This window comes from Plectropomus leopardus, chromosome 9 (assembly GCF_008729295.1).
Source record: "Plectropomus leopardus isolate mb chromosome 9, YSFRI_Pleo_2.0, whole genome shotgun sequence".
NCBI classification, from domain to species: Eukaryota; Metazoa; Chordata; class Actinopteri; order Perciformes; family Serranidae; genus Plectropomus; species Plectropomus leopardus.
In genome coordinates, this window is record NC_056471.1 from 9,972,260 (window position 1) to 9,986,976 (window position 14,717).

Here is a 14,717-nt window from a genome sequence, read left to right on the forward strand (position 1 = left end):
CTACCACCTAGCGGCCACAATACCCGCATTAGATGCACTGTTGATGAGCTGACATCTAGTGGTCACTCATAAATACTACATCTGAAGACGGCCGCCTCTGTACTGCATGTTCTTCTTCATGCTGATGTGGGAAACACCTGGAAAAACAAAAATAAAGTCGCTATATCAGTAAAGTACTATCTTAAATCCATTTTACTCCCACAATTGTAAATAGCGGGAGAAGAAAAGGTCATTTCCATCCACAGTTTAGCTCCCTTCCAGTATTTGTGGTATAACCTATCACTAAAATTAGCTCATTTACACTCATTTTGTGACTCAAGGGATTAAATACATACTTATTTATTTTGTTGGCCACCTTTGCTCTGTCTATCTATTTTGAGTGAAATATGCAGAGAATTCACTTCGATTATTGCTCACCAATTGCTCCTATAACACAATATTCTTGTAAATACCAAAACCAAAACACTGTTTGGGTTCCACTTGAGGGATAAATATCTACAGGATCCCTTTGCAAAAGACACATTAAACCTCAAATGAGAAAAGGAAGTGTTTCAGGCTGATAAAACTGTATACAGTCTGTAAAACTGGAGTAATTCCTAATAAAAATTCAGGGTGCTGGTTTTCCACAAATGTTTTCTACAACTAACTGTTTCCAGGAGGGTGAAAAGTTTGAATTGGTGTCGTCTTTACACCAAATCCGACCAGCTGTCTTTAAATAATTAAAGAAAAACAAGTTTCAAGCCCAATTACTAAAATTTATTCACTCTTGATGACACAACAGATTGCATGATGGAATGGTAAAATAATTTCACACCAAACTTGCAGGCCCAAAGTTAGAGTTCATTTCCTCAGTTATAAAACAAAGTCTTAATGGATTCACTGATCCACCTTTATACATTTCAATACAGAGCAGCACACATTGAGAAAATAGAGGCCAAGAGTACACCAAACAAAACAGATGAGATGAGTGGGACATGTAAGTGTATGAACATGATATTAAATCCCATGTTTGCTTTAACTTCCCTGTGGGGAGTTTAAAAAATGAAACAACAAAAACGACAAGTACATCAACCAAGAGAAAGGCACCTCTGGCAAAAGAGTGTTGCAAAATGGTAATTATCCTTTAGTGTGTATTTACAGGCTTTAGTACTCATTAAATGCCTATAAAATCAACATCAGCTATCTATAATATCATTCCTTCTCAATATTATCAGCTATTTACCATCTCTGTGATTTTGAAAATGTTTTCTTGTGACTTTACTTTATTCTTCCATTCTCATATTCATACAGACAACGTGATCTTTATATATATTACAAGCTATCTACATTTAATATTAAAATACAATAAGATAGTGAGAGAGCAGCATTGACATTTGGCAAGAGTTCGTGATTCCCTCAGGCGATATAGGTCTTGACCTTCTGTGTTATGGCTCCACAGCAGATTGGGCACTTGATGAGTGACTCTGAACACTCCTTACAGGTGACAAGATGACCACAAGGAATGAAGACCATACAGATATCTCTGTCCATACATATTTTGCACTGTTTCTCCATTTGGAGCTTCCGTAGTTTCTCCAGTGGGTCCTCATCTGGAAGAAAGAGTGGGGGGAAAAAAAAAGATCAAAATGTGTTTGCACATATTTAAAGGGATCACAAATCAAAAATGCACATTTTTCGTCTTACCTGTCGTACTATTTATGAGTCTAGATTATTTTGGTGTGAGGCACCATGCGTTGGAGATATCGGCCACAGAGATGTCTGCCTTCTCTTGTGTATAATGGCACTAGATGTCACTTGGCTTGTAGTGCCCTAAATGCCAAACATACATCTGAAAACCTCAACAGCAATGCCTATTTCCAGAAATCATGACCTGGTTACTTAAGATGACCCACAGACCTTGTTTTGAGCAGTTTCAACGTTTAAATATTACTCGCGTCTTCCTCTGCTGAGCTGTAACATTAGCTAGCTCAGTGGTGCTAGGTGAGCTAGCAGCAGACGCACGCTTCCTCCTTACGGTTGGCGGGTGTAGTTCGATATAAATAAACTAGTTCCTTAATGAAACTGCTAACAACAAGGTCTGGGGATTATCTTGAGTAACTGGATCATGATTTCTAGAAAGAGACTTTACTGTTGATTTTTTAAAAATCTATTATTTTGACACTTTGGCCACCACAAGCCGAGTGCCATCTAGTTCCATTATATTCAATAAAAGGCAGACATCTGCACGACCGATATCTCCAAAACTCTGCAACTAACATCAAAACAATCTAGATTAGCAAACAGCACTACAGGTGAGAGGGAAAAATATGTATTTTTGATTTCGGGCACAACAGTACCTTTAAATCACGGCTGCTCAGGCTTTGTTTTATGTAATAAACAACAATATTTGTTTCTGTTATGAATCTGGTTCAGCATACAGGAGAAACAGTACCTTTCTCCTGTGTCTTGGCAGCATCGCTGTCTGGTGTGTTATTCAGACAGTCCTCCATAAGTGCTTCCAGGGTGGAGAAGCCTGAGCCCGTCCTGCTCATTTTCTCCAAGATGGTCTTTTCCACAGCACTAGGATCTAAACCCATCTCTATGGCCTTCTGAGCAATCGGAGACCGCAGTACCTCTGAACATGGAGACAAAACTATAGTTACTATGGTACTATCTTTATATATCATTTTTGAAGTACAGAAGATGTTTTAATCATTCTTAAATTCCCAAAAAGGGAAGTGAAATTTAGAAATGTTCATGTTTACCGTTCCCATGTCCTGAAAATCCATTCTGATGACTTGAAGCCTGGAAACAAACACGGTCACAGTTATTTTCTGAGTGACAGCATACAGGTAACAGCATCTTTGATTACTATTTTTTTTTGCCACACAGCCAAATGGTGCATACTTGTCAAAAGAACAACTAACATTGCAGCACTAGGTGTTATCATTTAAATATTGTAAGCATGCATTCTTTTTCAATTTGTCAGGCCAAAAACAAAATTCCCATATGTGCCACAGAGCTGTGTTCATCACTGCAGTTAACAGATAGGTTAACATTTTCAAACTATGTCTTCAAACAGTATTAATACATTTTCATTTTAATACATAGAGGCCTGTGGATTCCAATAATGCTTTAAAAGTAGCCACAGGTGCTTGAGCATTGCTTTAGGACAGAGTTGTAACATTTAAGTCGCTGGAAGGTATTTATTTCAGTTTTAGCCAGGATTTGGACTGAAATATTTTGGATACAATGTCGCACCACTACGTTTAATAATGCTTTTCCCTTTTTTTTTATTCTAACAAAATGCTGTCACAGCAATACTCCAGCTGGGTGGGTCTTTATTGTGCACATGTGCAACTTGAACACATGGTCAGAAATCAGGTTAAGCATACCACTGGCCAGGAAATCACATGTTTGCCTGGTCTCTCTATGTGCTAATTCTGATTGAGGAAATCTGGTTTCTTGTTTACATGAGGTTTACAAAATCAGGCAAAGTCAACAAAATCCTGATTACTTAAGGAAGTGGTCTGACGTTTTTTTATAAGGGGCTGCATGAGGTACTTATCCATAGTCAGTGTATTGGAGATTGGAGAGTAGATGGAGGTCAGCACGTTGGAGAAGCAGGCAGGAGTACCGCCGCAGAAGCTAATCAATGCACTGCTGTGGACGGGGCAGCAGCAAAACCTACATTAGACACCTAAAATAATTATTATCAGTTTAACTGTATGCTGTATCTAGAATATTTTCACAGCTTTACCATGCTGTAAGACAGCCTGTTCCATACTCCACTGACAAAAACAGTAATTTTACCTCGCAGATCAAAAGTAGTTGCTGGTCTGTCAATGCCTTGATTGGACAGTATGTTTATGTTATAGTGTGACTTTGGTGTTTTAAAGGATTAGTTCAGATTCACGGCAGTCATCATAGCAGGAATAGACCAGCAACTCTTGTTTTCTGTGAGATAAAATAACTGTTTTTGTTAAAGGAGTCTGGACGCTTTGAAAAGAGCATAGATGGATAAAACAGCTTCAGGTGTTTGAAGGATCTGTTTGTTGACAAGGTAAAGCAGTGAAAACATTTTAATTATAGCGTACACTTAAACTGTTAATGATTTTTTCTAGGTGGTTAAAATGTATTTTGCAGCTGCCCTTGTCCACAGCAATGCATAGCTTAGCTTCCATGGCGATACTCCTGTCTGTTTCTCCAAACCTGGGGCGTGTTGACTGCCATCTACAACACTGGCTATAGATAAGAAACTCATTTAACCCCACTTCTGAATACCCAAACTATCCCTGTAAGTGTTTGTAAAAGCAGTTAATGCTTACAGCTCTATTCCGTCGTGGGCCCTGCAGCTGGATGCTGTTGACAAATTCTTGTCCTTTTTCTGCTAACAGGAAGCTGCATCTGATTAAAAAAACAAACAAACATCATTGTATTAAAACAAAATTAAATGCCCTAGCAAAAACAAAAACAAAAGTCCTGGTGTATAGGTGTATGTACATGGTTGTTCTTACCCAGGGTAGTGTTTAGCATGTTCTTCCCAAGGGTCTTCCTCAGGCTGCCAGCCTTTCAAACCTCCACCACAGCGGAAACACAACACCCTGTCTTCTGTTCCTGCAAGACCACACAGAATTTAAATGTATTTTTAGCAAATGCCTGAGCAATTATTTAATTACAATTTCTCTATGTTTCTTAAGTCCCAAGACTATGCAACCCTTGATCAGGCATTTTTGCTCTACCTGTACTGTAGAAGCCAGCTCTGGCAAGCCTCTCATGGTCAATAGGGTGCTGGACACCTACAAAGCTCCCAAGCCTCTCCTCCAAACTCCCCATGGGGACACGAGTGTTTGCATATTGTCTGCTGCCACCCTCCTCCTCCGTACCTCCCTGGAATGGGATGTTGCCCACATCGTGCCCGAGGATGAAAAAGCAGTAGGGAAAGTGTTTGGTGTGTTCTCCCCAGGCGGTGTCTCCTGCTACCCAGCCACCCAGCATGCCACCACAGCAGAAACACTGCACCCGGTCGCTCTCCCCTAGGTAGTAGAGGCCGGCTTGGGCCAGATCTCGGGGTCTCACGGGAGCAGTAGATGGCCAGGAAGAGAAGGTCTGAAGCCGGGCCTCCTCACGCCTCATGTGAGGGACCATTGGGTAGGTGGACTCGTCGACCACCTCTCCTGTTCTCAAACGGTATTCCATGTCTTCAGCATCTTCATTGTAGGTGGAACCGTTAGTCAGTCTGGTGTCACAAGTGGGGTTAAAATTGGTGCGGTGGGTGCAGCTGAGGAACCTGCATGATGGGGAAACCTGTAATAATGGGGGAAAGTATGATTTAGCTACTTCAAAAAGGACAAAAAAAAAGTTAATCAGGTTGGTTTGTTTTTCATTGTTACTCTGACTACCTCCTTATGTCTCTCTACAGGTGTGTCTCCCCTGCACCAGTTTTCCACAGTCTTCTGGCAGCAGAAACAGCGGACACGATCGGCATGGCCGGTGAAGTAGAAGCCGGCCCGGGCCAATCTTTCTGCTGATACCTGTTGGGACAGGCTGGAGCCACGGAATGAGTCCAGGCGACTGTTCATCAGGGAAAAATCAGCCATGTGATCTGTATCCAAATCGCTGTCTTGACTGAGATCACACATGATGGTACCGGGCAGGCAGTTGCCGAGTGGACTGACTTGATGGACAAAATGTCTGCAGATAAAACAGGGAGAAAAAATATTCTGAAGGTTTAAGCATTGAAATTTAACATTTTAAAAAGGTATCATCAGAGAAATCACTTCTTGCTACTCTGAACATTTAACACTGAAAAGAACTAAACAAAGTATTAAACAGCCACAATACACTTTATTTTGCAGCATTTTTGTTGTTACTTGGTGTTGGTTTTGTGGTTTTGTGTTTTATTAGTATTTATCACACATTTAACATTTTTATTGGTTTACATCTTCTTGTCATGTTCTTCTTGTCATGTTTTATCCTGTATGTTGTCTGTGATGTCTCAAACTGTGTCAGTGGATGCCTTGCACTTCATACTGCAAAACAAATCTACCTGCAGGTACAAATAAAACGATGTGAACCTGAACAGTAGTCAAAAATCAGAAAATCCATGGATTTCTGTGTCTCGCACCAGAAAGCAGATCTGCATAACTGTGCTCATCGAGGGTCACTGTGCCTTTAAGAGAAGCAGCCAGACAATCACATGGAGGCATTGGGTATTCCATGTGAGGGATGGGCACCAGTGACTCCCTACAGCTCTGCAATACACAAGAACTGCAAAGGGTGTATCCCTCTGCAGCCTAACAACACACACTATTCCAAAGGGCAACAATAAAAACTCATCCTTAAATGATATGGGACAGTCAGACATACACTGAACATTTAACAGGTCTGATAACATTCGCAGAACAAAAAAGAAATAATGAGATCAGCATTATGGAGGTGTGGCATCATATTTTAGTAAGCAAAGGTACACGGTGTGTCTTAGTTACAAGGGAAATTATTTCGCAACACATCATGGGAAGCATACCACACCCCCACTTATGCATTTTTTCCCAGAGGCTGGAACTTTAATGTTGTCACTGCTGCAATGCTGTCACACAGCCGAAGGTTTTGACTTTTTTTGAGAGTACATGTGTAACATCAACTTTATATTCCACTGAACATACACCACAAATAGATTCAAGCCCAGGATAGGTAGCACATAACTTTGCAGTGTAAAATATGTATTATTTTCACAGCAACTGTGTATTGGAAGCTACAAATCAAGTATACCAAATTAAGATGACCTAAAATCTCTGATCCCACAGCAGAAAACAATGCCACATCGGGATGTATAAACCAGGACTTATCTTGTGACCACAGTTTATTAGCAATGTTACTGATTAAATGTGGAGTTTGATCTACTACTATCTTTTAGAGTATATGTTTGCTTTATTGAAGACAGCAGCTTCTGGTCTTTGAAACTGGTTACATGTCGACACTCTGTCATGAAAACAATCATCAGATCAATATTAAGGTTGAAGTTTAAATTTATGTTTAATGTACAAACCCAAAAAGCAGCATCTAAAGCATTTGTAAAGATACTCGCTGGATCTGTCTTCAGTCACCAGCACTAAGCTGGAAGATCATGGCGTCAGGGTTGTTTGGCCATGTGACAGCGAGTCATAACACAGATATAGAGAGTATCGTCACTTTTATTGATGGCTAGACCGTAAAGACTGGCCCTGCAAATTCCAGAAAGGTCTCGCAGCTTTGCTTTGTACAATGGCAATACAACGGCTCCATAGTGTCTGGCTGTAAACACTGCAAACTGCTGCTTCCATCTGACAGCTGCTAGCTCGCTAACTAGCTAAACGCTTTGCATAAGCTCAATGTGGTCTGACGAGTAAATATTATGAGCTTAAACAACGCCAATCAGTAAGGTGTATAAACCAAACAGTCTGTTTGGACTTTGACCAGTGCTCTAGAGCTGTAATGCAAATGTTAAGTTACTGGGCGGGATAGCTAAGATTAAATCTAACCTAACGCTAGCTACAGATATTAGCTAGCTCCGTTTCTTTAGCTACATAACGTCAGGTCAAAAAGTTAGTTACGAAACTATAACTACAAAACTTCGATAATTACCTTGTAACACCGTACAGCCAGTTCTTCAGTTTCTAATTTCAGTCAGTCTTTTGTGTGAACACCGCCTACAGGGGAATGCAACGATTAAGGGGAACTGTTTATTTGACGTGACCTCGCTTCCAGGAAGTGACTGCATCGAGACTGGTCAATGCGCATCATGCCGCGCGCATCCCAGCTGACCACTGTTTGTGACGTCATGAAAGTTATGGGTTTCGCGCTATAATAAATTCATGGTTTTGCAGTTATAAACCGTTCAGTGGAGGTTTCCAAAGAAAACCCCGAATTTAACTGTTTACAGAAGGGACTTTCTTTTATTTTTTATGTTTTATCATTAACACAGACTGTTGCAGAATAGGTGTTATGCATATTTGTTACAATACAATTTGTTCACATTTGTTGTCAGTGGTGAAAAGGATCTAAATTCATTCAGTAGACTACATGTACTCAGTGGTGGAAGAACTATGCAGATCTTTTACTTAAAAGTAAAAATAGCCATTCTACAGTTTAGAAATACTCTGTTGCGAGTAAAAGCCCTGCACTTCCAGCTTTCAAAGGTTTAAATACTTGTGAAAGGCGTTGGAATGAAGCAGCAAGAAGGCATTAAAGTCAAACCAGGTTTCAAAGGGTTAATAGCAAGTTTCAACTCCATTTAGCTTTCTGACCCACAATACTTTTGGTTTAGTCTTGCGTTGTTAACAGATGCACAGTGAATTATCTTTAAAAAAAAAAAAAACACTGTACACAACTTCCTCAACACCAGACAGACAAAGTTAGCCACTAGCTGGTGAACATAGTGAATCATTTACCTGTAAAAGAGCCAGATATTTCCCTAAGGAGTAGGCCAGAAGCTTGAAATGAATGATAAACATTTCCTGGATCCAATGCTTGCATTGTGCATCAGATAAATACACCCCAAACATACTTAATTAACAGGCTGAACACTGATTTTTATTTGGTCACTTTTGCAACAATTCAAACTTAGCAAGAAATAGCTCATAAGAAAATAAGCGGCAGTGTTGGATAGACTGCACTCAGCGTACGAGTGTTTTTGATCAGACTCCCAGGGTCTGAGCAGCTTCACTGCCCCCTCTGAGGAGCTGATCACAATGCAGTACAGTCCAACTTTTCTCCCCGACATCTCATCTTCCACCTGCTACACATCTGAATGTGTCACACCAGGCCACTCAGGGAGGACTCACTGGGATGAGAATTCTCATTATGTAACTTGCGATGGAAGGGATTTGAGCTGGAGCATGACCTGTAAGTCAGTAAATGAATCATCCCTCCACAATCCGACGGAGTAAGTTGCCCAGGCCGCCCTTGGCTAGCTGGAGGGGGGTCTTCTCCTCTTTGTTCTCGATGTAGATGCTGGCCCCATGTTCCACCAGCACCTTGGCTGCCTCCACTCGCTCCTCGTCACATGCCAGGTGGCTGGGAAAAAGAAATGCATGCAGAAATGTAAACTTTTTATTGTTTTAATTTTTCATTTTGTAAGCACTACATACAGCTCCATTATATTAGTACGAACATAAAAATCTCTGTGACTGATATCTCAAATTCAAAGTAAATAAAACAAAACCTATCTGGATGACTGAATACCACTAAAGGAAGTAAGAAAAAAACAACTTTTTTTAAAATTTGGGTTAACTGAACTTTAAGGGGTTGTGTTGATCATTTCTGCCTATAGTGCTCCACTGAACATGTACGTTTGTGCCAGCAGCCACAATGATGTTTTAGACAAACACTTATCGACACATACAGTGGTGTGTTTCCCTGTGAGTCCTGGATGTTGGTTGAGGCGCTCTGTTTGAGAAGCAGCTGGATGAGGCGGTAGTTGCCCTTAGCAGACGCTCTGTGAAGGGGAGTGGACTGATACTTGTCAGTGACATTGGGGTCTGCTCCGTTTTCCAACAACAGCAAGGCAATCTATGAAGAGGGAAAGCTCTGTTACTCACAAGTCATTGATAAGTAACCTACTTTTAGTGACTTCACTTTGTATGAGAATTAGCATACATGTTGTCAGATCCTGTTCTGTTGGTTCTGGAGTGTCATGCCACAGTTCATGAGTGAGATTCCATGTAAGTTACGCATTTCTTCCAGTAAATACACTCCTGATTTAGGTAACTGCATGTTTTCTTCTTCTGTAGTGATTAGGGGTTGTCCAGTAATGACTAGAGACATTTTCTGCATTACAATCCCATACAAAATACTAACTGTATACAGTATACTATATAACAACTGTAACAATATAATATATATTGTGCAGTTAGAATACAAGAAATATATGTATTTCACTGTTTTGTACTAATCGGAAATGTGTCAATATATGACTAACAATATATAATACACCTTGACTAACACTAGTCAAGGTGCCCATTCAACATCACAAAGCATATTTATCTATTTTTACTGATGCTTTCACTCTGCTGTTATGCACTTGATAGGATTGCATGCAATTTCATTGTACAATGACAACAAAGATACTCTATTCTATTCTTTTAGTCAAAGAGAAAAATGATTCAAAAGCTACACTATGCAGAATTTTCCTGAAAGAAACAATGTATATGTATAATACAAAAGAAATTCTTATGACTCACTATAAGTATGTGGCAGTGTATTTTTCTGCAGAGACTCTGCCCTCTGCCTGTATTTTATTTTCTTCTTATATTGGAGATGTTCCTGAGCACAGCACACAGGTGGGGTCAGGACTTAATAAAAAGGTAGCAACCAGGTACCAGATTGTAAGTAGCACCCATACAATAGGAAGCTACAAAAATTGCAGACACAGTGCCAAAAAACGCAAATATAGTGAGATGAAACACCAAGTTCAAGGCTCATTCCAAAAAAAAGTCAAATGAGTTGGCTTTCCATGTCACGGCAGCCATCAATTTATGCATAGTATACCTTTAAAATGTTGTAGTGTTACACCACTGATTGTTTTCCATACATGTAAATAAAAACAAGAGACAATTCTAATACAATTGAAGAAAAGTAACAGCAAAGACAAAAATAGCAACCAACCGTGTTTCTCTTATTTAAATCTGCTGATTATTTTCTCTATTCATCCTATGGCAGACATATAACATACGAAAACAGTTAAATATGTTCATCACAGCTTCCCAGAGCCCAAGCTGACGTCATCATGTGTTTTGATCTGTTCAATTTGCTGTCGAAAATACAAATATTAAATCTAATTTAATGATAAGACAAGGAAAGGCTTTAAAGTTTAATTTTGAAGTAGCTAAAACTACGCAACGTTTTCGACATATTACTTAAAATATGACTTAAATAATTAAACACTTATGAAAATAGTTTGCAACTGATTTACTATTGCTTGCATAATCTATTAATCAACTATTCAATGAAGCTCTAAAAATATGATTCAGTGTATAGAAAAAGAAATCTAGATATTGGAAATAGCACTACTAATTATTCATATTAATAAAATACAATTTTGATTACATGTATAGAGCAATTTGAAACACACTAAATAAACAACATAAATCTAAGAATACATGTGGTACAGTCGCATGGCATCATGTAGATAAAACTATCAGCCAGACCTGGGAACCTTACCTCATATCTGTCTTTGGAGGCGGCATAGTGCAGAGGGGTGCACCCATTTTGATTGACTGAATTCAGCTGAGCTCCTTTGGATATTAAAGATCTCACTATGTCATCTCTGCCTGCAGATGCTGCAATGTGAAGAGGGGTCCACGAAGCCTGGGAAGTAACACATCACATATGGTCATTTCACAAAACAAAATTTCACATCTATCTACTTATCTAATTTGACATCATTATAACACTGCTATAGCCCCCATTACATCATATTAGATGGTAATACAAATAACATGCTTATAACTTAATAACATGCTAAAAAAACTAAATAATATAAACTTGATTATTACTGCTTTTGTAAGTATAAACTTTCTGGGTGCAAGGAATGAAAGAGACACATTGAGAATCTATTTATTGTACTCTGTGCCACGATTTGGGTGGTTGCTGTAGTATTAGGTCTACATTATTAGGCTATTATTGTAGGGTGCACCTGTTTTCTACTAATTGTCTTCCCTTCGACATCTTAGAGGACAACAATATTTTTAAAAACACTTCACAAAATTCAGTTTTAGAACCATTAGGCCTACATCATCTTGCAGATTCACTTCAACACCCAGGTCAAGCAGAAACTCCACAATGTTGGTGTGTCCAGCAGAACAAGCCCAGTGCAGGGCGGTTCTTTGGTCCTGAAATGATAGAAAGTCATGGGTAAAAACGTGGAAAGCTTCACTTGACATTTGTTGTTATTTCAAAACAACCATCCCTACCTGGTCCGTTTTGCAGGCAAGCGATTTATCTGACAGAATGCACTTTTTTAATTCCTCAAACTGTCCCGTGTAAGCAAAATTACAGACCTCCACATTTGATACAGATCCCGCCATTGTTAAATATTCTTTAAATATCAAAAATGTTACAATAACTAGCCAAGTTGGGATGCTTAGGAGTTTATTCGTGTCAGGTTTAAACTGTTTGAACCAATAGAGCAATGACTCAGGAAATTATGAACTCCACTTCCGCATGGGCTATTTTATCTCTTCAAATTAAAATAATATCAGTGGCATCATCTGACAATAAGACCGTTTTTCCGCGCCGTTTCATTGCTAAATCAAGTTATTATTCCATTTAAATTACGTATAAAATATAAAATGTGATAAATAATTCAGAAGCGTATAATAACGCTATCGGAGAACGTACGAATATTTTACTTTGGTAAGGAGTAGTTGGTGCTCGGAGGAAATAATACATGCGGCGAAATGGCTAGGCTAGCTGTTATGTGCTAACGTCAAATGAACAAGAACAAGAAAAGTCACCTAAATTGATGCTTTCTGAATTTCAGTATCCTATCTGATAGTAGTCAGTATATTCAGCGTTGTTTCGGTCCATATATCCGTGCTTATGGCAGCCTTGGTAAGTTTGAAACTTTCGCCACACTTTTATGCTAAAATCAACCAGCTAACGTTAATGTGTTGTTTTGCTAGCCAACGGTCGTTACAAATGTGCGCCTTTTAACGTTACATCGAGCAGTCGCCGATACTTTGTTGACTTAAATTAATCGTGATGAGCGTTTAACTAATCAGTGATTGTCACACTAGGACTTCAGGACCCACGTGGACCAGTCATGCAGATATTCAGAAGAATTTGTCAACATATATTATGACTGCATGGATAAGAAAAGGAGGGTAAGCGGTGAGATATGAGATATATCGGTATTGGCGCATCAGTGACAGGAAATTGCTTTCCAGAATTGATCAAGAGGTGACTAGCACTTTCGCAATTACACAGTTTGGTCACCAGAGAGCAGCTTTACTTTTCAACTGTAAAATGTCCCACTGAACACACACCAGATTGAAAGGATCCTTGTCCAATGGGGAAAAGAATCGGCTGAAATATATTTATTTTCCCCCTATTTTGTTGCCATTCAGTTACTATGGCAACAACTTTGGTCCACAAACTGTATATATTTCTGTATACACATAGACTGTATATATTACTGTATATACAGTCTATGCTCTGGTCCTTGTCAGCTACAAAGGAAACTATAACTTATACTTTAATAGTTAGCTTGTCAGCTAATATATTAACAAAATTAAAACTACCTTTAAACTACTTTGAAGATATATTACATAGATACTGCCCCTGTTTTACATTATTACATGCATTTAAAGCTGTCTCTAAAATGTTCTTTATGTAAAACAGAAATCGACTCATTCTGTCAATGTTCTTGTTCTCAGAGAAGTTTCTCTGATACTTTGTTTAAGATTTAATAGACTGACACCAATATTAGTGGACATGGTTTTGTTTCTGAATCAAAACACAGAATAACAATCTACTGATAATACTCTCAACCTATTTTTCACTTCTGCAAGGCTAGAGTGCTTTAGATTACACCTAATATCTGTCTGTTTTGTGTTGAGCTGCAATATCTGTTTGCCTCTGTTTCCAAGATAACAGCAAAAAGGAAAGCTTAAGAGCTAATAATCGGGAACATGATACGTAATAAAAACAAATAAGGTGTATCATTTCTAGGTTTACATTTTCCTCCTACAAGTTTATTTTGTCTGTGTTAGTTGTTGTTTTATGATTTTCTTTTTTGTCATGTTTGATATTGTTGTTTCATATTTGATTATTATTTGATTATCATTTTTAAATGTTATCAAATAAAATCTATATTTCTTTGTAGTATTGATATATATGAAATATGATTTTTTTTTTTTAGATGTTGCATTAGCAAAAATTTTAGGAAATACAAAGGGACCCATTTAGAATGCTGTCATGTTTGAAAAAGGCTTTATTAATATTTGTATTGGCCACCAAAATCCATATTGATCTGGCTGTGGAGCACACTATTTTCTGCTCTTGGTTGTTATTGTTGCTCCTCACGATCATTATTCACTGGCCCTTTTGTCTCAGAACTTGACCCGGCTCTACTTGGACAAAGCGACCTTGGTGTGGAATGGGAATGCGGTGTCAGGACAGGATGCTCTTGGCGAGTTTTTTGAGTCGCTGCCTTCGAGCGAGTTCCAAGTTCAAACATTCGATTGTCAGCCAGTTCACGGTTAGTGAGGGAATCTCATACTCAAGACATTTTCAAGTGCTATCGCTCATTCTTAAATCTTTTTAAAGTAGAGAACTGTGCAAATGTGCATGCTTAATCAAATTAAAGTGGGAAAATATCAAGGCTAAGATTAAAATGTGATGTTCTTTGAGCGAAGGCCTGCTGATCCAGTATCAATCTACCCTTTCTCCATTCACAGAGCAGGCCACCCAAGGTCAGACTACTCTGCTTGTGGTGACTGGTGGGACGGTCAAGTTTGAAGGGAACAAACAGCGTTTCTTCAACCAGAACTTTCTTCTGACAGCTCAAGCTTCACCCAACAATGACCAGCCTGTTTGGAAGATTGCTAGTGACTGTTTCCGGTTTCAAGACTGGAATAGCTGAGGCTCTCCTCATTCCCCCTTTCCCCTCTAAAATGTGTGAACACTCAGCAGTGATAATTTAGATACCCTTTGTTTATTTGTTTTTGTAATATAATAAAAAAAATGGCATACACAAC

The 14,717-nt window shown here is 38.8% G+C and overlaps 3 protein-coding genes across 4 annotated transcripts; 1 reads left to right on the plus strand and 2 right to left on the minus strand.

The window, feature by feature from the left end:
- Nucleotides 1-734: 734 nt before the first annotated feature.
- Nucleotides 735-7,731, minus strand: LOC121947947 (X-linked inhibitor of apoptosis). Its single transcript, XM_042493150.1, has 8 exons — nt 7,603-7,731; nt 5,382-5,673; nt 4,722-5,286; nt 4,497-4,596; nt 4,308-4,386; nt 2,745-2,784; nt 2,432-2,614; nt 735-1,589 (listed from the first exon to the last, which is right to left on the minus strand). The coding sequence occupies exons 2-8, from the start codon at nt 5,619-5,621 to the stop codon at nt 1,396-1,398; spliced, it is 1,401 nt and encodes a 466-aa protein (XP_042349084.1). The 5' UTR covers nt 5,622-5,673; nt 7,603-7,731; the 3' UTR covers nt 735-1,395.
- Nucleotides 7,732-8,528: 797 nt separating this feature from the next.
- On the minus strand, nt 8,529-12,159 carry psmd10 (proteasome 26S subunit, non-ATPase 10). The gene is made up of 5 exons (XM_042493639.1): nt 11,931-12,159; nt 11,751-11,849; nt 11,179-11,325; nt 9,362-9,528; nt 8,529-9,033 (listed from the first exon to the last, which is right to left on the minus strand). The coding sequence occupies exons 1-5, from the start codon at nt 12,042-12,044 to the stop codon at nt 8,880-8,882; spliced, it is 681 nt and encodes a 226-aa protein (XP_042349573.1). The 5' UTR covers nt 12,045-12,159; the 3' UTR covers nt 8,529-8,879.
- Nucleotides 12,160-12,361: 202 nt separating this feature from the next.
- nxt2 (nuclear transport factor 2-like export factor 2) lies at nt 12,362-14,716 on the plus strand. Of its 2 annotated transcripts, none has more exons than XM_042493638.1 (4): nt 12,362-12,570; nt 12,764-12,842; nt 14,074-14,218; nt 14,418-14,716. In XM_042493638.1, the coding sequence occupies exons 2-4, from the start codon at nt 12,825-12,827 to the stop codon at nt 14,600-14,602; spliced, it is 348 nt and encodes a 115-aa protein (XP_042349572.1). In that variant the 5' UTR covers nt 12,362-12,570; nt 12,764-12,824; the 3' UTR covers nt 14,603-14,716. The 2 variants fall into 2 exon arrangements, with proteins under 2 accessions (XP_042349572.1, XP_042349571.1); XM_042493637.1 differs by having other exon boundaries at nt 12,365-12,570; nt 12,756-12,842.
- The last annotated feature ends 1 nt before the right edge of the window (nt 14,717 follows it).